The sequence below is a fragment of the Semicossyphus pulcher genome, unplaced genomic scaffold (assembly GCF_022749685.1).
Source record: "Semicossyphus pulcher isolate SPU_LCO1_2020_fin unplaced genomic scaffold, fSemPul1.0.p SCAF_13, whole genome shotgun sequence".
NCBI lineage: Eukaryota > Metazoa > Chordata > Actinopteri > Labriformes > Labridae > Semicossyphus > Semicossyphus pulcher.
In genome coordinates, this window is record NW_027211637.1 from 2,676,765 (window position 1) to 2,700,675 (window position 23,911).

Sequence of the window (23,911 nt, forward strand, 5' to 3'; positions counted from 1 at the left end):
GCAGCGTTGGTTAAACATTCGTACATTTTGTTTTCCAGGTACAGCAGTTGATGAAAGCAGCGAGGAATGGTACCAAAGACGGTTTGGAAAAGACAAAGTTAGCCATGATTCGCAGAGTGTCGTTCCTGCAGAGGAAAGACTCAACAGGTTTGTGCTTATCAAAATAAAAGTCCCTTTTTGTCTTGTGCATGCATTACAGACATTAAGAACAAACAGACACCTACTTGCAGAGAAGTATAAACATGGGTGAAATGATTTACAGGCACCCTGGAGAGTGAAACTCTCAACAACTGGACACATACTGATTGAACACCAACACTGTTAGAAGGCAAACAATACCCAGACAAAGAAGCAGTAAATTGATCATGATAATCTGGTGAATGAAAAAGCTTTTTAAAGTACATCTCAGGAACATTTAGTTGTGGTACAGAGGTGCGTTTAAGGTAAGTCAGAATTTATATTAGAGGGAAGGAAACAAATAAAAAACGTGAAGCACTTAAAGCTGAAGTTTAACTCTAAATATTTCTAACAAAGGGAACAGCTTCTTGTTTTCGTGTCTCTGTGAACAAAGTGTTTGTGTTTGATTTTGCAGCTGATGGAAAGGACGATGTAGGTTACATGGACGTGTCTGTGTGTGAGTTAAAGCATCCTCCTCCTCAGCTCGGCCCCATGCCAGAGGGACTCAGCAGCCAGCAGGTGGGTGTGCGGATGAGAGTGTGTGTGCGCTCATGTGGTTTAAGACAGAAGAAGACTCTTTGTGGGCATTGCAGGATTATTACAGCTATTCTTCTCCCTCACTATCAAAACATTATACAGGTAAGACTTACTGCACGTGTGTTTATTCCAGAAGTTTCTTTCTGCCTCCTTCAGGTTGTCAGACGTCTCATCCTCAGCTCCATCGTGCAGAGTGAGTGCAGCTACCTGGACTCTCTGAAGAGAATCCTCCAGGTGAGTCACGTCTCTCCTCAGGTAACAGAAGCACCTCTGCATGTCAGCGTGAGCCGACTTTGTTTCCATGGGAGACTTGTTTCTGGAGACTTTTTAGAACTTGTGCGGAAAAGATCTTAAAGGGAAATTACAGTATTTTTATACCTGGCAATATTTTAGTGAAAAATAGGTCGTCCTTAAAAATGCGTAAAATCAAGCACGTCCACTTAAAGAACTTGTTTTTGCCACTGAAAGGATCTTTTTCATTAAGATCTTTTTTTTTATCCAGAAACAGCCGTTACATTTGTCTCTTCCAGGCCACCAGACTCCATTGATAAAAACAGTGATTTTATCTTGCAGAGCACGGGAGTTGCTGCTCTACCATTTCCTCAACCTGTTTTGTTTTTTTGTGTTATTCTGTGTTAAGCAAATATTCTGTTGGATTGGTTCTGACCTTTCAAAACATCCAAGTCACTCAATAACAAAGACAAAGTGACCCATCGAGGCGGGGACAGACCAGAAACACTCGTGTACTTAAACTCAAAATCACTGTTTTTGTCAATGAAGTCTGGTAGCATTGAAGAGACTACTTTAATGTCTGTCTCTGTCTGGATCCTTTATGTGACGTTGACAGAAACTTACATCAACAAGGCCTGTCATTGGCAAAACAAGAACTTTTAGTGGCTGTTGAATTTGTGCTTGGCAGCCATTACAGCCTGTTTCACAGTGACTTAATGAAGCAACATACTAGAGAAATTCATATACGTTTATACAAGTTAGTCATTTGGCCTAAAAAAATTTCTTTAAAAAATGACCAGGTTCTTTTAAATAAAGCTTAAACTGCACTGCCCATCTGCAGTGTAATCCTGCAGCTGAAAGACACCAAGCTGACCTTCTCTGTCCTGCAGGAGTACCAGAAGCCGCTGCTGGAGGCACAGAACTGCCTCCTCAGCCCCAAGAAGGTGCGTCAGGTCTTCTACCGCCTGCAGGAGATCCATCAGTGCCACTCCATGTTCCAGATCGCCCTGGCGTCCCGCGTGGCCGAGTGGGATCACAGCGAGAGGATCGGAGACCTGTTTGTCGCCTCGGTCAGTCACTCAGACCTCTCCTTCTTTCTGTCCTTCCTTCCTTCATCCCTCCCTTCCTTCCTTCCTTTGAGCAGACTTAGCGTAGCCATTTGCAGTGGTCCTGACGTCATACTCTTTTCTCCACAGTTTTCAAAGTCCATGGTGCTGAACGTGTACAGTGACTACATCAACAACTTCACCAATGCCATGGCTCTCATCAAGAAGGCCTGCATGTCCAAACCTGCTTTCCTGGAGTTTCTCAAGGTGCTCACACTTTGTTTTTTTAAGCCATAACAGCAGAAAGGACAGTTTGCATCCAGAACTACAGAACAGACTAAACAGACTAACTGGTTCAGTAATTTGAACAAAGACCTTCTGCAAGGCATCCCGAGTCCCAAAGTGAGTCCATAAATGACTGTCTGGGTTTAAAACCTGGTTTATGTTGTTGCCTAAAGATTAAACTTCTCGTGATAATTACAAGAAAAATAACTGTGATATGAAATTTTATTATATATATTATATATTAGATTATAAAACACCAGACATAGAACCTATTCTAAATATAACACCATAAAAATCAGAGTGGTTAGAGCTCCGGCTTCCTCCCACAGTCCAAAGACATGCTTGTTAGGTTCATTGGTGACTCTAAAATTGCCCGTAGGTGTGAGTGTGAGCGTGAAAGGTTGTCTGTCTCTGTGTGTCAGCCCTGTGATTGACTGGTGCCCAGTCCAGGTGTAACCCCGCCTCTCGCCCGATGACAGCTGGGATAGGCTCCAGCCCCCCGCGACCCTGAACAGGATAAGCGGTATAGATGATGGATGGATATAAAAGTCAGATAACTGATCAAACGCTCTCTCCATGTGACTTTCAGAAGAAGCAGGCGTCCAGTCCAGACAGAATCACTCTGTACGGCCTGATGGTCAAACCCATCCAGCGCTTCCCTCAGTTCATTCTGCTGCTGCAGGTGAGTGACACACACACACCGGTGAGGGAACACGTCTGCTGTTTCATCAGGTCATCCTGCTCATGCATGTCATTACATTTTGCTTTCTTCAGCAATCATGAAACCTGCATCTCCACATCATGCATGTCCTTCAGTCGTCCGGGCAGTCAATCATTTAATTTCACAAATGAAGAGTCAGTTTGTTTCTGAATGCTTTGTTCACCTGTACAGCTTTAAATCCATGCTGCCTTATATTCATGGATCTAAAGCTGAACCGCAGAGTGTTGTGGGCGGTCAGGTGGAACTTTTGCTTTTATTTCGAGGTCTGAAACTTTGTGACAGGGGGAAGTTAGAGGCAGTATTTCCTGTCAGCTGCAGTGCATTCTGGGTCCTTGAAAGTAAAAAATGCACCAAATCCTCCCCCTCAACACCTGCTGTCACAAAACAAAAACAAGCAGGTGTTTCTGCATGTGATTATTCCGTTATCCTGCCATCACTGACAGCTTCAGAGCGTCAGAGGGGGTGGACAAGTGAATTAGTTTTATCTGATGCAACTGTTTATGAGCTTGAGATTAAAGGCAGGTGTTGATGAACAGCAGGTGTTTTGAGCAGAATGAAAAAGGAATTCCTCCAACAAGCAGATTGTAAAAAAGTGATTTCCACTGATAACGATGAGTGACAGCTTCTAACTGTGAGCGCACAGCGAGGGGCTCAATTCAAAGAAATCAAAACTCTTCTCAAGTGCAAACATTTGATCCTCATGTGATTGATAACTGACTGCAGCACAGAAACCACTTTAAGCAGTCTGCACATGAGCAGTAGGGGCAGTGTAGCGGCAGAGTGGATGTGACAGGCTCGACACAGCAGCAGGGACAACAACGGCAGAAAGTTCTGAAGACGAGCTGATAGACCAAGTCCACAATGATCCACATCTGTACGATGTGTCGTTGCCGCTGCACAGAGACAAACATGCCTGTCAAACAGCTGCAGACAGATAAGTTCTGTTTTAGAAGTCGACGTGGAAACCTGCAAAACGTCCGGGGCCGTTACGTCCGAGCACGGAGGAACATGTTGGAGAGACGGAGCGGGGACGGTGCAGACTGTCGCTGTTTCTGCTGTGATCTCAGATTAACATCACAGTAACGTCCTCGAGTGTCTTCATGTCTGTTGTTTACATCCCGCACATACGGTCGTTTCCAGAGGTGGAAAGTAACCAAACACATTTACTCGTGTTACTGTAATTGAGTAGTTTTTTTGTGTACTTACTTTCTGTAATGTTACTTTTACTTAAGTAGGTTTCGTTTGAATTATTGTACTTCATTACATTTTAAATCACATCGTTACTGAGTAAAAAAAAATGTAGGCCTAAATACATCTGCAGTGAACGATGGGCAGGAGAACAAACCGGCGCTAAATCACAAGGAAGATGGAGACGGAGTCAGACAGCAGAGGTGCAGACCAGCTGGAGGAGAAACGTTGAATTCTGATACTCAGATTTTCTGCTTTGGGTCATTTAGGGAAGGTCACAACACCTGTGACCTTGACTCGTTTTGATGAATAGATTTGCAGTGTGACTTGTTGGTGTTTGTTGGTGAAGAAAAGAAGGATGGTGTACAGAATCCACAGTTTATGCCAGCTTCAGTGGTTGTTTGAAAATGTTTTATGGGATGGTCTGAGGGTTTTAAATGTCGTGTATCGACATGTTTTAATTTGTTATTGCACTTTAATTTGTAAAGATTTTCCTTTAATTAAAAATAAGTAGTTTGAGATTTATATCCTCTTGATCTTTTTGCATTACACAGGAGAGACCCCCCCCCCCCCCCCCTCCTGATGTTAAAAAGTAACTAAGTAACTTTTACTTTACGCACATTTTAAACAAGCTACTTTTTACATTCACTTGAGTACATTTTTAGACTGGTAATTTTACTTCTACTCAAGTCAAATTTCATCAGAGTAAGAGTGCTTTTACTTGAGTAGATTATTTGAGTACTCTTTCCACCCCTGGTAGTTGCACACCTGAGCTCTCTGGTGCGCCCTCTAGAGGTATCCTCCAGTAACACATGCAGTGCAGAGACGAGTTTGTGAACAATTCACAACTCATGATGCAGACGGTTGTGTACGCGAACTCAAGGTTAAAAAGCAAGAATATCTCCGGCTCTGAGTTATGTTTAAGAGGCACTAGCTGCCACCGCCGGTGACAGAAACAATCGGATGATTTAATCTCACATCAGAAGTAGTAAAATCTCCAGTCAGTGTCTTCTTCAATCTATCTTCTGCTTTAAAGAACAAACAACTTCCTAATGATAAATGATGACATGTATTTATAGCTAAATGCCTGTGAATAAGTGAATAAATAAAGGGTGATAAGGAGTATGCATGGTGGAGAAATATAGACATATAAAAAGGCAGTTGATAATAGCAAAGTGAGGTAGATGATTTAATTCAATATCAGAATTGCGAGACACTAAAGGAGCCAAGACGTGAACTATGTGCACTTTCTTTTGGCTCGACTCGAGCTGGCTTAGGTGGCCAAAAAAACAAAATATAATATGTGCTAAAGAATAATCTTAGCAGACGATGGTTAAAGAAAAATTGGCTTTGTTTAAGGTCATTGATATTTCCCTGCTACTCATCCTCCATCATTATCTTCCATCTGTCGTCTTCAGGTGCTTTAACAGTCTTTGTCGTTGTTGTTGTTTCAGGACATGTTGAAGAACACTCCAAAGTCGCACACGGACCGCCTGCCCCTGCAGCTCGCGCTCACTGAGCTCGAGACGCTCGCTGAGAAACTCAACGAACAGAAGCGTCAGGCCGATCAGGAGGCCGAGATCCAGCAGCTCGCTCACAGCGTCGGGGACCGCAACCTCAGCAAGGTGACGCACGATGCATGTCGTGGTTTTTAAACTTTGTATTTAATCATAAAGAAGGACTTACTTTTCATCATTATCTGTAAGTGTTAGAAGAACGTATAGGTTTACTTCTCTGCGGCTGTTTTTGTTCACTTGTAAAACCTGAGTTTTCGCTCTGCAAACACACTGTACAGAAATGAATTAACTGATTTCTATGCAGTCATGGAGCCTGTGGGAAAGGATCTGCAGTAATCTGTGATCTTCTTTGCGTTTGCAGCTGCTGAACTCGGAGCAGAGGCAGCTGATTCAGTGTGAGCTGCTGACTGAAATCGTTTACGGGGAGAAAGGTCAAGTTCTCAAGTCGAAGGAGAGAAAGGTTTTCCTGCTGAACGACACGCTGATCTGTGCCAACGTCAACCTGAAGTAAGAACCTGCTCCACCCTGAAGCTGCTCCTTCATAGCTGCACAGTGTCGTCCTCTTCAGGAGAGTGTAGCTGTAGACAAATGTGTGTCGCTGGCATTAAAAAGATGTTCACATTCAAATGCATGGTCAGGCCAGCTTAGCTTAAAGGCTGGAGGGGCTCATTCCTACGTGAAAAGGATCCTGTGTTTTCTAATACTGTAAGACGTTGGTGAGGGCGACCTTTGAGGCAGAATATCTGAGGGAGACGGAGGTTCTAGTGCAGCTCAACAATCCCTTCAGCCACTAAAGGGATTGCTCACGAATTTGAGAGCGTAAGTTTTAAGGATTATAAGATCAGTACGCTGTAAGTGGTCCATTTGAACAGACTGACCAGGGGAAAAACTGTAGTGAACTTTTGACCGAGGGAAAAACATGGCTGAGAAAATAAAACCATTTAAAGGTCGGGTTAGTGTGTCATATTAAGAGAATATTGAACAGGGGGAAGCAGGACCCTTTGAGCAATGATTCATTTACACTGCTTTGCCCTGAATGCCGTACTGTGAACACTGAACAAGTGTTCCTCCACCAGGGGTCCCCCCGACATCAGCAGCCTGGTTCCTGTGGGTCCGAAGTACACGGTGAAGTGGTGCACCCCCCTGCTGCAGACGCAGGTGGTGGAGGTGGGACAGGACAGTCTGCAGAACAGAGAGGGTCTTCCAGTCAGGCGACACAACTCCATCTCCAGCATCACAGGTACATCCACCTCTCTACATCTGCCCTTACAACACACACACTGCAGCATGCACACGTCCAGGTGAACAAGTAAAAACTGTATGCATGTACATTTATAGAATTTGTTAATAAGCGCTTTTCGACTAAAGTAAAAGACATTTAAAGACGTAAACAATAAAGATGTATTCATTTGTAAAGAGTGATTAATAACTAATAAATGAATCTGACAGTTAATCATTCTGTTACCTTATCGTGTCTTTAAATGATGAATTATGCAGCAGTCAGATCAGGTTTGTGTTGCAGACGTTTTAATTGTTGATAAATAGAGAATCATACCGAAGTGGATGAGAGAAGCTGACTGCAGCTCCCTGTGTTTCAGGTAAAGTGTTCCTGGGTCCTCCTCGCCTGTACCAGGAGCTGGAGGAGCTGCAGCACGACCTGGATGTGGTGGAGGAGGTGTCATTGCTGGTGGGCACGCTGCACGGAATCTACCAGGTAACAACTCTCACAGATCTCCGTTAACTTCAGACTGATGACTGCGATGACGTTATGTGGGACTGACAGGACGTTACGACAGCCTCACTCATGTTTGATCATTCTTTTATGTCGTTTCTTAAAGCAGAATGATCTTTTATCTTGTGTAAGCTGTGAAAGCAGGCTGCCATGTTGTTGTTTTTGTTTGTCTTTCTCAGAGGAGGTTAAAGGGGAATTCAAGCATATTACAAATATGTTCGGAACTTCTCCCTCAGATTGCTTCAGCCAGCAACCTAAGGGCCCGATCAGACAGAACGCGCTTTGCCGTTATGTTGTAAACTGACAGAAGGCTCGTGTCTCCTTTCATTCGATTGGACAACGAGAAAAAACGTCCATGACGTCGGGCGCCTTTCTGCTTTGAGTTGAAGTTTTTTCAACTCGAGTCGCTCGGAGCGTTTCCTCAAAAACGTGAGGCGCACAGAGCGGAAAAAAGCGAGGCGCTCTGCAAAGCAAAAGCAGCGTGCAAAAAGCGTCTCATTGAACAATGACAAAAAAGCCGCCCTCAGCTGCTAAATGCGTCCTGTCTGATCGGGCCCTAAATGGGCTGTAATGTCTGCAACATTATCCCTGCAAGCAAATGCATCCAAACAAAGCACATCAACAAGTGCTTGTTTTGCCATTGATTATCTTTTAACATTACAGAAACAGCTGCTGCATCAAAGCCACCAGACCCCATTGGAAAAAACAGCTATTTTACCTTGCAAAACATAAACGTTGCACCAGAAACTCAAGTGTTAAATCACTGTATTTCTCAATGGAGTTTGGTGACTTTAAAGAATGCACAGTAGCGGCTGTCTTTGGTTAAAAGCAAAGGATCTTAACCTTAAAGCAAAAGGTCTACCTCTGTGGGGATCCTTTCTGTAATGTTGTCAGACACGTTCCAATGCTGCACCAAAAGAAAACAGCTTGAACCTACGAGAAGTTTATGCACCAAAACTAGTAAAAATAGGACCGTGGTTCAAAAATACTGAAAAGCTTAGCGAATGCAGTCTAACACGTGCACCTTTTCTGTTCTGGTGGTAGAACCTGAACACCACAGTGTCTCAAGACTGGTGTCTGGCTCTGCAGAGGCTCATCCGTCTGAAGGAGGAGGAGATCCAGAACGCCAACAAGTGTCGCCTGCGTCTGTCTGTGCCGGGAAAACCTGACAAGTGAGTGTCTGGAGACGCACAGAAGGTGTAATTACAGTCTCTTTGAATGTTCATTATGGTTCACTGCACTGTTCACTCGCAGGTCTGGTCGTCCTGTGAGCGTCATGGTGGTCTTCAACACTCCCAGCCCGCTCAGTAAGATCTCCTGGGTGAACCGGCTCCACCTCGCCAAGATCGCTCAGAGTGAGTTCAGCAGTGTGTGTGTGTGTGTGTGTGTGTGTGTGTGTGTGTGTGTGTGTGTGTGTGTGTGTGTGTGTGTGGGTGTGTGTGTGGGTGTGTGTGTGTGTGTGTGTGTGTGACAGAGAGAGCGTACTCACAGGCTCTGATCCAACCCAGCAGACTCTCACAGAGTTTTCAGATGACATCCAGAACAGTCTGGTTTGTCACTGATGTTCAGACACTTTATAAAAAACAAAATAATCCATCAATTTTTGCAACTCAGGCGCTCATCAGGAGACTAAAGACGATGTCTTCTAGATGAACACTGAAGCTGATCTTTGTGGGTCAAAATCTAAGTTTTGCCAATAAACCAGCTGCTGTTGTTTTAAAACTTAATACTTTTATGCTGCGTTATAATTTAAACATCTGTGATTGGAGGACCGTATCCCTCAGGTGGAGTGTGCAGTTAGAATAAGGATAAAGTATTTATCCTTGGGATGGTGCATGTCCTCGTTTCAAAGCGCAGGATACTAACAGTGTTTTCTGTTCTTTATGTGCCGAGGATAAAATGTGATGAGGTAGGACGACCTTTACAGGAGCTAAAAAGGAGATCAAAGTAAAGTAGCCTTGAAAACCTGCCGAGGTAACTGAAGATCTTTGAGTCCACCAGGTTTTACAGTTTGATGGTTATTAATTACACAAAACACACAGTTTCTGGTTGTACATTTGTACAGGGTTCCTACACAGTATGGAAAAGTATGCACTTTGATTTTAGTAATTTCCAGGTCTCGTTAATTAAGATAATTAATTGAGCGAGCTTGATGTCTAAAGCAAGGCGCTCCTGAACGGTGGACTGAACGGCCGCAATGGGGAATTTCAAGTTTTCCCAGAATCCCAAATATAAAGCCTGGTTGACTAAAGATTCCAGATAAGAACAGAAAGCTGGATGCGAACTTTGTCTAAGATTGTTCGACATCACATGTCTCATTGCACCGTTGCCATGGAAATGCTGTGGATTGAACTTCTGGGTTTGGTGTTAATTGATTTGTATGAGTTACAGAACCTACAGCATACACAGTCAGAATGTAACACACATGTTAAGAGTTTAATTTTAAAGCCATTTATCTGCATGAATATCTGTTTGTAATTCGAGGTCAAATATGGTCTGAAAAATCTACAGTGAAGTCTCCGAGAAGATTTGAGTCTGGAAAATGTGTATTTTTGTTGTTTTTATTCAATTTTTATGCTTTTTTAATTAAGCTAATTTGTTTTTATTTCTGCGTTTGTGTCGCACTTTGTTTTAAAAATCACCGTACAAATATAAACCCGGAGAAGAAGAGTAATATTCAGAGAAAAAAGAACAAAATTCTGAGATAAAAGTGAGAAAAGTTTGCCAGAAAAAAACGAGAAAATTATTCACAATTTATGAGATTATAAAGTCATAAATTTGCACAACAAAACTCTTATGCAGACGAATCCTCTCTTGACACCCAAACACACTTAATATAGTCGTCAGCCACCACCGTGGGCTCCTTGTTTGTTGTATCCGTCTCCATCCAAACAACAAAACCACTGAAACACTGATTTAAAGTAGTTTTGTATATTTTCTTTCTGTTATGCAGGTTTGTTTAAATTTAGTATCCGTCATGAGGTCGTAGGGTAACTGTCATGTGTGATGTAACCCCTGGGGCAAACAGGGAGCATAGAGACGTGTGTTTCTGCAGCAGAGTGTCGCTCAGTCCTTCTCCTCTATGTAGTCTGCTTCTTGTGTGCAGAGAAAACAGGCTGAATCTGCTCCGAGCTCCGTGCCATGCACGCCTGTGTGAGCAGCAGAGCAGACAGGGCAGAGAGGAGACACAGGTGAATCAGAGGGAGGGGGCCGTGAACCACAACATACTTTTGGGGGGTCGCTGCTCAAAAAAGTTCCCATAAACACGATTTTACTTCTTTTCAATCAATCAATGAAATGTTATTTGTATAGCAACCAAACCAAATTTATCTCAAGACCACCGTGACAGGCAGAAGCCTCCAGAACCAGACTCATGTTGATCCGCCGTCTGCCTCGACTGGACGGACTCGCTTTTAACAATAGCCCTAATACGCAGGTTGTACTTACTCACGTACCACTGCTCGCTGCAACTCTTAAATAACAATATTACATTTTTAATCAACATGATTTGTTTTTTTATCTTATTGAAAAGAATGAATAACTGGTGATATATACTGTTTTATAGAAACACCCTGGAGCCTTCACTCTTTAATTCCTTTCTTTGTAGCACACGTCATTTTTGTAACTAAACAAAAAACCCGACAGACTCTCCTGCCGAGGCGCCCCATGATCTCTTGTGTTCAAACCTATAAAAACCTGTCCTCTTACTCTGACTGCTGTAAAACCTGCAGAGAGAGGCAGGGAATAAAACAACATAATAACAGCTTCATTTTTATAGAAACTAGAAAGACAGTGTTCAGATTGCTTCGACAGACAAAGAACAAGCAGGATATTCAGAGAGCAACACTGCAACACAAACACAAACAAAGAGAGCGAACAACGAAGGTGCAGTTAAGATCACATCAAAGCAAACGTCTAAAACACAGCAGAGACTGAAGGACGATGAGAGATAAGGACGGATTGAAAAGAAGATCACATAACGCGTTGGGAAAATGTAAATATAAATCAATAGAAGTGAAAAGAATAAAAATCACAGAAGTTTTAGGAAGTTGTTAAGAAGAAGTCTGCAGACCTCGTCTCCTCAGGCTGGTTTCCCAAAGCTCAGGTGTCCTGATATCAGAGGCACGGTCACCTTTAGATAAAAACACACGTCTGATATTAACTTCACAAACTGTTGTTCTTCTAAAAAGTGCAGAGACGATTATAAACGCGATGAGTCTCTGCCTCAAGCAAAGGAGTATCTCGGGGTATCCTTCGGAGGGTGTCTGGGCTCAGCCTTAGAGAGAGGGTCAGGAGCTCGGAGATCCAGAGGGAGCTCGGAGTAGAGCTGCCTCTCCTTCGCATCAAAAGGAGCCAGTTGAGGTGGTTCGGGCATCTGACTTGGATGCCTCCTGGGCGCCTCCCTTTGGAGGTTTTCCGGGCACGTCCAACTGGGAGGAGACCCCGGGGCAGACCCAGAGCTCGCTGGAGGGATAATATATCCCGTCTGGCCTGGGAACGCCTCGGAATCCCCCAGGAGGAGCTGAAAAATGTTGCTGGGGAGAGGGACGCCATGGTCACCTTACTGAGCCTGCTGCCACCGCGACCCGGCCCCGCATAAGAGGAAGATGATGGATGGATGGATGGATTATAAACACAGCAGTGGTTTTAAGTTGTTTACTAGTTGTGGGTCTTGAACACTGTGAACATGTTTAAAAGTCTATCACATGTCAGATATTAGTTTCAGGAAAGTAGAGCACACTCTTTGTCTGTCTCTAAAAGCTGTGTTTGTGTGTGTGTGTGTGTGTTCAGGACAGGAAAACACTCCGGGCTGGGAATGTGCTGAAGAAGAAAACAAGGCGAAAGCTCCGTTCAGTTTCCCACTGTTGATGTGCATACTTCCTGTTTTCTCCTCCAGATCATACTCGCTGAAGGTGAGAGCTGCTTACTGACGCACACGTTCATGCAGAAGACAAAGAATGATACGGGCTCAGTTATTATCATGTGTGCTTTGTGTGTCTGAGGTTCTGCAGTGACACTGGTTCAGTTTCCAGGTCACAGAGCAGCTAAATATTCTGCCTGTGTCTCACATGGCTGTGAGGAAGTGATAATTACATCAGACTGAGGCTGAAGGCAGAGGAGGTTGCAACATAAAAATGAATTTTTAGGGAAACAAACCGTGAAAAAGCATTAAAGATGATGAAACTGAGACCATCACAATGTGGGAATCCATTTTTGGACTCTCCAGGACCCTCAAATCCTCATCAGCGTCTGCGTTTCTCATCGTTTCCCAAAACTGTGGGAGGGAATATTATTTATTAAAGGTTCAAATGACTTATTCATGCATAAACAAACACATACAGGCATATTTAAATCAATATATACATAAAGAAATGCTCAGATAATCTTTAAACAAACGAGCTGATATTGTGACTAATAAATAAAAGAACAAATATTTGAACAAATGCAGAATTACATAATTAGATGCACTGAAGAAAATAGAGTACAACGGTTTCTGTATCGTCGCCGGTGTCACGTTCTGCCACGACATGGATTTTGCATCACCATCACTACCGGGATAAACACACACGTTCCTGTTTTAGCGCACACACAGGGAGATTTTCTTCCCCCAGCACTGATGACCTACGTCACACCCACAGCAGTGTTTCCCACACATAGACTATACCTGCACGGGCCGCCCCGGTATATTTGGCGACTAATTCCTTTTTATCTGTTGAATGATTGAATGATTTGTGAAAATCTTTCACTGCCATAGACGTGTCACGAGCAGCGTCTCCACACATGCTCGTCAGAGAGACGCACACATACAGAGAGAGAGGACTTCTCGGACCTTCTTATGCCACTGTGATAAAAACCCCTCCAGTGAAACCAAGTGTTTAACCTTGTAAACATCTCCATGTCTTTGTAAAGCCGACTTACTTCCTGATTTTTTACCTACATTTATTGATGATTTATTTCAGTGTTTCCTTTTATTTGTAGCGTAATTTTATTCGTGTTTATAGTTTAATTTATTAAATCTAATCCTTTAGTAAATGTATCCTCTTTAAAAGGCTCTCTCTGTGTCTCTGGGGTTTACAAACGATGCATCATCTCTTCTTTTTGTCCTGTTTTAATCTGTAATTTTGCATTTTTGTATCACAGCACTGAAAGTGATAAAAAAGTGTGTGTATGTGTTTGTGCAGCATCTTTTAACCCGCCTGCTGTCTGTGTATTAGACTGAACTTCTCCCGTCCTGCTTGTACTTGTTGGTGTCCTGCAGTAAATGAAACACGTCTCTCTCTGTGTCTGAGCAGCTGGAGGACGCTCTCCACAGTCCGTCTCAGTCCAGCCTGCTCGGTTTCTGCACCGCCAGCACGTCTCTACCTCAGGGCTACCTCTGGGTGAGTGCAGCTAGCTACGGGAGGCTAACGGCAGAATGTCACACACACACTGCACTGATGAAAGCTTTAACATACTATATCTAAAAAAATGTGTCTGTACGATCACTTAAAATGTATCTTTAGTTTTCTTTTGTATATTATTTTGGTTTTATATGATTCGTCTTTTTATTCCAGGTTGCTGGCGGAGGAAGCGGCTCTAACAACAGTGGAGAAGTGGAGATCTTCTCCCTGAACCGTGCGGCCCCTCGCCTGGTGAAGACCGTCCCTCTGAGGGCCCCGGTCCTCTGTCTGGAGTACGTGAAGGAGCCGAGTGGCTGCACGGAGGAGAAGGAGGCTGAGAGGGCTTACACTGCAGCCAAGATGGGAAACATCATCTGTGTCGGCCTGCAGGACGGCAGGTCAGTCGGTGTTTTGTGTTGAGCCCAAGCTGGGCCAATCAGATCCTGACTCTTGCTCTACAGTTAAATGTAAAGTTACTTTACAGCAGGGCCCTTCAGGGATTAAAATCACACACGAACTCTTCCCTCAGGCTGGTCCGTCATGTGATGTGTAGTATTTGACTTTACAGCGTGACGTGTCTCCTTGTCTTCGCAGCATCCTTGTGTACAGCAGCGTGGACACAGCTGTGCAGTGCCTGCTGACCCTGGTGAACCCTGACAGCTGTCCCGTCCTCTGCCTCAAACACTCGCTGTCTTTCCTGTTCGCTGGCCTCGCCAACGGCAAAGTAGCCGTGTTCCACAGGAAGGCTGGAGGTGAGTGCTGCGGCTGGAGGCTGGTCTGCATGTCAGAGTGAAGACACAGTGGTCCACATTTACTAGATCACACTGCAGGCGTATTTGAGTGTGCGCTAACTCGTGGTCCGCTCCTCCCCTCAGAGAGGCTGTGGGACGTGGACTCGTGCAGGCTGGTGTCTCTGGGCTCTGAGCCGGTCTGCTGTCTGCTGACACTTGAAGACTCTGTGTGGGCCAGCTGTGACCACCAGGTCACTGTCATACAAGGATCCACCCTGCACACACAGGTATGCAAATCCATGAACATCAGTCAGGCAGGTCTAATAAATATGGAACAGTTTCAAGGGGTTAACTAGTTGTAGTTCTTTCACGGTGCACAGTTAGTGATTTGTTTTGCGGTGGTCTGTTCACCAGACGATTAGCAGAGCTGACAACTGCATGTGGCCATACCTCAAGATCAAGAAATCTTTATTAAGGGGCAAGGAGATATACATTTACTGCAACAATAAATACATAAAACAAAACAACATAAAAAGGGAACACTTTAAATCACATTTCAATTATTTGAAAGCCGGATCTTGGCTGAATGTATCTGCGACCCGAAGGAAGCAGACAGAACTCGCTGTGGAGTGGATGGCTCCGGTCAGACAGGGTTGCTTGGGGCTTCTTAAAAGACCTCACTTTATAGAGGTGAGGACCTGGGGGTCTCATTGCTCAGACAACTGTGGTTAGATTCAGGAGTTAATTACAGAAAGAGTCCAAGATAGGATTTTTCCCAATATCACAGATGTAAATCCTGACTAACTTCTAACTATCTTATCTCAGGCCAGCAAATCTTAAATGTTCAATTAAACATCACGTATCAAACTGATGCTACTTTTCTCATCTTGCAGGGAAATAATTTATTACAGAAAAAATAACGTGTCAAAAAAATGTAAGCAGATTAATCACACTCTGTTTTATCCCCTGACCTCACACGTCACTGATCAGACAACTGTTCAGGCAGCTTTGAAAGCATGACGGAAACACATCGATCAATAACTAAGCAATCTGCCCTCACTCTCTCCCCCGCCACCTGGCACAAGGAGGGTCTATACACATGCTCTACAGATCTACAGAGAAACACACACACACACACACACACACACACAGAACAGACAGCCCTCTGGTTCATCCTTACTGTAAATTATTTTAACCTTTTAACATAAACCTAAATCTGTCGACCGTTTTAAAACGCTGCGTCATCAATAACATCCCTCGTGTACACGCGGCTCACGTGCTGTGAAAACTGGATCACAAGAGAAAATATTTAACTTTTTCTAACTTAATAAAACAGACTGCTGATGAAGACAGTCAACAGCAGACAGAGAGACAGACAGAGAGAGAGGGGGCGGGACCAGCAGCTGTGAGCAGAGGTGCAGGTGTGTTAGGGGGATGTTCAGATTAAAGGAGTTTGTGACTCAATGAGGGGAAGAAGAGAGTACAAGTGTGGAAGTAAGAAGCCTGTAATGAATTAGCTTGTTTTAATCTCCTGACAGCACTAACAGAAACACACGGGCGCTTGGTTCTCTCGGCTGCAGCCCTCTGGTCTCCTCTCTGGAACCACGGCTAAAACTGAGCCCAGATCAGCTCATGTTTGCATGTTTGTTTAACTCAGGTGTGTTACCTTTGCTGAACTAACTTTTATATTTCACATGCAATCAGACGAACCTGCAGTGTGGAAGTCTTGTACCTTTTTATTTTGTTGGTCTGGAATCAAATTATCATGCATCAGCATGTGCCTGAAACTCTCGTCTGCTGGCTGACAGCGCTGTGATGCTGCGATGCTGCGATGCTGTGATGCTGTCCTAGTTTTACACAGAAGCTGAACAATAATTCTTAATATTCAAATTATTTTTAAAGTGTGATATTTGACATCCTTGTGTTAGTATCAATCTGCTAGTTTCCATTTTCTCGTATGTCTCTCGTAGTGTATTCTCACCTTACCTCAGCCAGCCATCACAGGCTGTCGGTTGTAATGCCTCACAGTGCTGAGGCTCTGATAGACTGTGTGAGGCATCAGGTGTGAGGAGTGTGTTGAAGTGAATCCTCAGGGACTCCAACACTTGTTGTGTGTGAGCTTGACTGACAGATGAGTGTGTCTAGAGCTAACAGGCTGCCAGAGGCGCTGCGACTCCTCTTCTTCTCCTCCTTCTTACAGAAGTCTGCGGCTCCGTCTCTGTGGGGACCGATGGAAGCTTTAATTGAGGAATGTGTGATTTAGTTCTCTCACTGGTGTATGTGTGGGCCTGTGACCTTTCTGCTACTACCAGGCTTTGTGAAGCTGTTGAAATATGAATATGCCCTTAAAATGTGAGCGCTACAGAGAGGATGAAAACACTTCTGTGTGAGAAAGTTCTTTGGAGCTTGTTAGATCTGCGCTGACATGTTTCATTAGGTCCAAGGTCTTTATTTTTTTGTTTAGAATAGTAGTTCAACATAATTTGCTGTGCATCTCTTAAAACAAAATAACATTGTGTTCCACATGTACACATTAATTTACTACATTCAGTCATGAGAAAAAGGGAATAAATAAGTACGGATCCCTAAGCGGACATGAATTCATGCATTTTATTTACTAATTTTTCTCCGTGATAACGAGTAATTTCCAGTTGTTTTCTCGAGATCTCAACGTATTTTTTTATCTCGTTATCTGGAGGTAACAACGCTGCACCGCCGTAACGTCAGATGATCATAACTCGTATCCGCAGAGCTGCAGCTCAGCAAACAGAAACAGGCTTAACTCACCTCATTAGTGTGGGGCATGGCAGCATGCTCTGTAATATCACGGTGACCAGCCTGTTGTTCTGTTTTCTAATTATCCTGTTATCAAGAGAAAACCAGCTTTTTTGACACAACCAACAGTTAGCAGAGCTTCATGATCCTAAACAAAAGGTTGCACCATCCAAGCGGCCAACAGAGCCCTCTCATCAATCTGATCACTGGACAAAAATAAGTGGAACATTTCAGACGCCCTTTAAAGGGATGAGCTTTAGACAGAATAAAACAACCTCAGACTGAGTAAGACTTTCCTTTGTTGCTTGTTAGACTTAAGCTGAAATATTTACTCATGTCAAAGGTCATTATTAGCTTTTTTCCAAAATGTTTGCAGCTTCAAATACAACAATAACTTACTGGCCATTGTTTGAACCCACTGGCGTTTATTGTCTTGTTTCTGGGTGTGCAGATGGACAGATAAGAATTCACCCTGCTTGAACTTTTCAAGTGCAAATTTAAATTGATTTCTTTGGGTTGCATGCAATGGGCCAACACAAAACAGCCCATAACTGTGAAGTGGGTGTGAAATATTTCATGATATTTAGAATTATTTATGAATCAAACATTAGAAGCTTTACGTACTTTTCTGTGAAACCGACTGCCTTCAGGTTAGTGATTGTGTATCCAACACGTCTGCTCTCTGGACTGTTTTTGCTCGTTGATAAAACTGTTAAAAGTGTTTTAGATTGAATTTTAATTACTGGTTTTAACACAGTAATATAAGGAGAAGTCCAATGGGTTGAATGAGAAGATCACACAAGAATCATTTACCTTAGAAAACATCCCCAAATATCTGTTCTGTGCCCACTACATGTATCCGCGTGTTTTCTAATGTTCACATGCACAGTGATATTTCTCCCACTCAGTTTTGCTCATTAGTTCCCTCTCGCTCACCCACTCACACTCTCTCAACATCTCTGCTCTGAGTGCTCTCAGGTCTGCTCTCACACTCAACGTGACTCTACAGTGAGCCACAGTGTCAGCTAATGGGAGTGTGTTATTTTTCATACTAATGAATGAGCTGTACTACTGAAAGGAGAGTGGTTTGGTTTTCATTATCCTCTCATTGTCCCTGACAAACAGGACTGTAAAGAGACTGACTCATCCTTTTGTTATTGGGGATGGAACAGGAAGTTGAGCAGCAGCATCGTGTTCGCCCTGAAGCATCTCAAACATGACACACTTTAAGTAGTGTCCAAACAAGCTGAATTGGTTGATAGGTGCTATCTTCTGCAAGCTAATAAAGATAAACATAATGCTTTATTTTCATTGCATGTTTAACACAACAAAGTAATTTGGCAGCAGTCGACTCCACATGTATGTAAATATATATACAGTACATAATGAAGGTGTTTGAGCTTTGCATAGGAGTGCAGTGAGTGAGTAAAGGAGTGGACTGAGGACGCAGCCCTGGGGGACGCCATTGTTGGGGATAATGTTAGAGAAGGTGTGATGACCCAGCCTGATGAGCTGGAGTCTGATATTTAGGAAGTGCTTGATCTACAGGCCAGGAAGGTTTTCCAGACCTAATGCCTGTAGTTTGTTGATCATTAGGTTGTGTTAGTTGGAGTTGAATTACAAGCTGTTGTTGGCAAACAGTAACCTGAAGTAGGTGTTGGGGTTTTACAGACTGGCGAGGGCTGTGTGTAGCGCTAATAAGTTGGAATCGTGCATGGATCTGTTGGCTGGTGTCGGTTGAGATTGGACAGGATGCAGGCCCTGATGTGAGACAGGACCAGTTAGGTCCGGTGTGAGATCAACTGGGATCTGTGGCTCAGCAGCAGAGTGGGTCGTCTCTCAATCGGAAGGTTGGTGGTTCGCTCCACGGCTCCTGCTGTTTACATGTTTAATTGTCCTTGGCCAAAACTGCTCCCAAAGGCATAGCCGTCAGTGTATAAATGTGTGTGTAAGAGGGTGAATGAAAAATGTAGTGTAAAAGGGTGTGTGGTCTGAAGACAAGCAAATTGCAATTTAAGTGCCGTCTATTTACCATTTAATCGTTCAGGCTTCTGACTGCCGAGGTTAAGGGTATAAGAATGATGGTCGGGCTCAGGGATGGTGGTGAAAAGAAGGACAGAGTTTGAAAAAGCTGCATAAATATGTATGAATTTACATGTGGTGGTTATGTGTGCTCTCTCCATTCAGTTTACAGAATCCCTGTGCTTCCCTTCCTCCCTGGTGTTCAATTATCTCCGTAGCAATTTGCCTGAATCCTCAAACTAAAGTTTAACAAGTTGACGTTCTGTCTGATTTTAGCCGAGCTAGCAATGTGACTAAATTCAATTACAGCCATTCAGAAATTCCCTATTCCAATTTTCCTGTGAAAATGTGCCGCACTGTAAAACTCATGGATGTGTTAAGAGAGTTGGTCACGCAGTTTTGAAACTAATTTGTCCCAATAGCAGTAATGTGGCCCAAAAAGCCTTTTCCCAAGAGCCCTTGTTAGAAAAGTTGTCTGTTAACTTTTGAAGGAGTACTGTAACCTTCATATACTGGTTATTTCAACAAGGCTGCACAGTGGTGCAGTGGTTAGCGCTGTTGCCTCACAGCTTGAAGGTTCCTAGGTCGAGTCCCACTTCAGACGTAGTGGGTAGACGTGTGGAGTCTGCATGTTCTCCTCATGCATGCGTGGGTTCCCTCCGGGTACTCTGGCTTCCTCCCACAGTCCAAAAACATGCTCGTTAGGTTCACTGGTGATTCTCAAATCACCCATACGTGAATGTGAGCGTGACAGGTTGTCTGTCTCTATGTGTCAGCCCTGTGATTGGGTGAAACCCGTTTCTCGCCCAATGACAGCTGGGATAGGATGGATGGATGGATGGATGGATGGATGGATGGATGGATGGATGGATGGATGGAAGATCAATGTCTTTCAATCTCAACAGGTTTTATTGAAACTTTGCCAGATCCTTCAAAGGCTATTTTTATGAGTGATTCAACCCAATGCAAAGTCTTTGGTCTCAGCGGCGCAGAGCAGTTGGGGGCCAAAGAGAGAAACACATATGTCGAGTCTGATGTGTGTAGAGAGTCTTAGGATGCACAAAGCAGAGGTTTAAGAGAGCAGAGAGCAAGGTTTATATCTGGTTATACTAAATCATTCTTTGCTGTGTTAAAAACGTCTCTGCTTGTAATGACCCGATACACCTATAACTCCACAGACCCGTTCATTGTGACCCTCTCTCTCTGCTGCAGAGTTTCGAAGCCCACCCTGATCCCGGCTGCAGTGTCAGCCACATGGTGCGTTCAGGAGGGGGGGTGTGGATGGCCTTCACCCGAGGCTCCTCCATCCACCTGTTTCACACAGAGACCCTGGAACCTCTGCAGGAAGTCAACATCGCCACCCGCACCGCCCACCTGACACCAGGCAAGGCCAAACATGTATTAACAGAGAGTCAGATGATGATACAGAGAGATGATTTATGTCCGTTTGGTCAGTGAGACTCTGCTCGGCTCAAACACTGTCTGTAAAAGCCTTATTAGTAAGAAGTGCATGATCATAGGAGCCTCGGTCAGCTTACACTGGGCTTCCTTTTTCATGTTGTGAGCCTTTGAGTCAGACAGATCCACAATAATTAGGGAGCCCAACACAGAGTCTAACTAGAGCCCTGGGATTTCCATTCGACTCTTTCTTTGGAGCAGGACTTGCATGTTAAATTGCAGCATCCACAAAATGAACTAGGAAAGAGGTGTTGCAGGATTTCCCATCATCCTGTTTCCTTTACAGTGAATGTAGAGCTCCTTTCCACATCTGTCTAAACTGCCGTAGGACCGCGGGAGGAGGACAGTGTTTCCCCTCACAGCTTCCAGAATTTCCAATATTAAAACCATATTATATTTTCAAGCCAATAGGATAATTGGGTTCTATTTGCTTACTGCATCGAAGATGGCTATCCAGGACTTTGTCAGGTACAATGAGGGTCCCGGATTTGGCCTAAACACCTGTGAAACCTGGACAGTATTCTGTCGTAGAGGCAGTGAAACCCTGATCTGACAGAGTGCTTTTTGGAGGTTGCAAAATGCAAGTTGCATCGCCTTTTTTTGTTGAAGCCTACAATGTTGATCTTTTTTTTTTAGGCCTTTATTAGGACCTCCAGGTGCATGAACACCGCAAAAAATCAGGTCCTTATGGTGCTCATATCAATGGTTTAATCTCTGTTTGTGTTCCAGGTCAGGTTTGTGTCACGAGCCTGTTGATCTGTCAGGGTCTGCTGTGGGTGGGGACCAGCCAGGGAGTCATCCTCACCTTCCCTGTGCCCAGCCTGGAGGGAATCCCCAAGATTACAGGTCAGAACTATGAGCAGCTGCTCTCACACTCGCCTCCTGACTGAAGCTTCATGTGAGACAACATGGGCTAATGTCAAACTGTGTGTCCCCTCAGGTAAGGGGATGACGTCTCTGGAAGCTCACTGTGGGCCGGTGGACTTCCTGGTGTCCACCTCCAGCACTCTGGCCTCCGATCTGCTCAGACGAGACTCCATGTTTAATGGCAGCGAGGAGTCAGCTCCCGGCGAAGGAAGGGGGGGTAGAAGTGATGTGGGAGGATATGAAGGGGGGCATAGGTTGGAGAGCAGCTCCTCCCAGGACTCAGAATCTCCTCCACTCGGGGAGGAGAAGCCCAAGCGTCTCCTGCTGCAGTACCGCCTCTACTCCACCTGCCAGCTGCCGGGGAAGCTGCTGACAGCGCTGCCTGAGCAGGGGAGCCAGAGGGCCTCCCCTGACTCCCTGGAGCACAGCCCGGAGGACGGCTCCATCTACGAGGTGAGCGAGGACCCGGATGTGTGGGTGAGGGGGAGGCCTGTGGAGTGGGGGAAGGAGGGGGAGGTAAAGCGGAGTAAAGTCACCTCGGCGGCTATCTTCTCCGGCGGCAGAGGACACAGACGGATCGGACAGACGGCGTCAGCAGACACCTGCTCAGACGCTGCTGAAAACACGCTGCTGGTGTGGCAGCTCCCTCTGACTCTCAGCCAATGACAGACGAGCATGTCACTTGACTTACCTGACTGGCTGAACAATCAGTTACTGTGGTTTTGGACATATCATTTCAGCTAGACTCAACATGTGATCAAAGTAAAGGACGTCTAGACACTTCACCTTAGCAAGCTAATGAGCTAACATTACCTGTGAAGTCAGCAGCTACCTCTACTTACTTTGGACATCATGAAGACCAACATTCTGCAGCTCTTTGTCCACATGGGATCATGCACAGGTGCACAGTGACAGAATGGGTGGTAGTCGTATGGACCTCTCCTGATTGCTGCAGCTTTTCAAGAATTCTGAGTTTTTCTCCTTTTTCTAAGAGTGAGACTTGAAGGTTCATTATCGTTCTCATGTAATCAGAGCTGCTGTCCCACACAGGACATTATTCACTGTACTCACGTGAAACTGGTACTTTCTGTACTTTGTGTTCATGCAGACCTGGGTGCTCAACTGAGCTTCATAGTGGCACTGATGTGTCGCCTGTGTTGTTTGTCTTCAACACCGACACAAACTCAGGCAGGGAGTTTTAAGATGTAATAAACTTCAGTATGTTAAGCTAAGTACATTTAGTTATCTAAATACATCTGCATTCTGTAGAGGTGTTTCAGATATTTCATTCTTAGCAAACTTGCTCTGCAGACTGCTCAACAGAACCTTGTGCAGGGCGTCCCAGACGGATGATTGTCTCAATGGAATCGATGTGTTTAAACGCCACCTTGTAGTACTGGCTCAGCTTACCTGGAACGCCAGCCACATTTATCAGGTTTAATCCTAATAAATGTCTAATCGAGTTTACTCTGCAGTGGAAGTGAAGTCTGTGAATCGCCAGATTCACTTACCGATGGACCTAATTATGTAAAAACAACAACAAGGACTGCAGCTTCCTGACGTCTTGTCCTCACGCTGAGGTGACATAATGAAACGTCTGAAACCTTTCCTGTAACCAAAGACACTTAACACAAGTGCCCGGCTGGTACTCAAGAAATAATTCCAGCTCAAATTTCCGCCGGATGTGGCGCCAGTTTAGCTTAGTTTAGTTTCTTAAAGGGACAGAGCAGACCCCACAGGAAGCTTGAAATTAGTATAATACCCCCCCTTTTAATAAAGGAGAAACAACATGCTAATTTATCAGACTTAAAGGTGTCAGTAGGAGAACTTTAGACAGAGCCATGCCAGCTGTGTCCCCCTGCTTCAAGTCTTCATGCTTAGCTAGTCTTTGCGTCCTGCTTTTCCACCATCCAGCCGTCAAACTCATCACGTTGTTGAAGTTGCTCTTTACCACTTTGACGAACCTCTGAAGCACTGATCTGTGGAGGACTGTAAATCGACTTAAAGATAAAAATCAGCACTTTTGCTTCCATTAACAAACATTTCAACAAACTTTTTTTGAGGTTTACATGAGAACAGGAATGTGCAGAGTCGAACTAAAACCTTCTTTCTCATAAAAATATCTCTGTGGAAACAGCTGACTTGATATTGCATCACTTGTGTTCAGTGTCTGTGTTTAAATCTGTTGTAGTGAACAGTCGTTGCAGTGTTGTAATGTGTGTAAATAATATGCGCTAAGACCGG

At 44.2% G+C, this 23,911-nt stretch overlaps 1 protein-coding gene across 1 annotated transcript; it reads left to right on the forward strand.

Moving 5' to 3' along the window:
- Window positions 1-50: 50 nt before the first annotated feature.
- Window positions 51-22,611, forward strand: LOC138589744 (rho guanine nucleotide exchange factor 10-like protein). Its single transcript, XM_069660172.1, is given in 20 exon segments — window positions 51-147; window positions 593-696; window positions 871-948; window positions 1,836-2,015; window positions 2,142-2,258; window positions 2,866-2,958; window positions 5,640-5,810; window positions 6,064-6,209; window positions 6,779-6,967; window positions 7,257-7,416; window positions 8,479-8,606; window positions 8,689-8,789; window positions 12,226-12,347; window positions 13,728-13,814; window positions 13,989-14,212; window positions 14,409-14,566; window positions 14,690-14,832; window positions 20,555-20,726; window positions 21,530-21,646; window positions 21,741-22,611. Coding segments are annotated over 20 exon segments (3,180 nt in total). The 3' UTR covers window positions 22,334-22,611.
- Window positions 22,612-23,911: the final 1,300 nt, after the last annotated feature.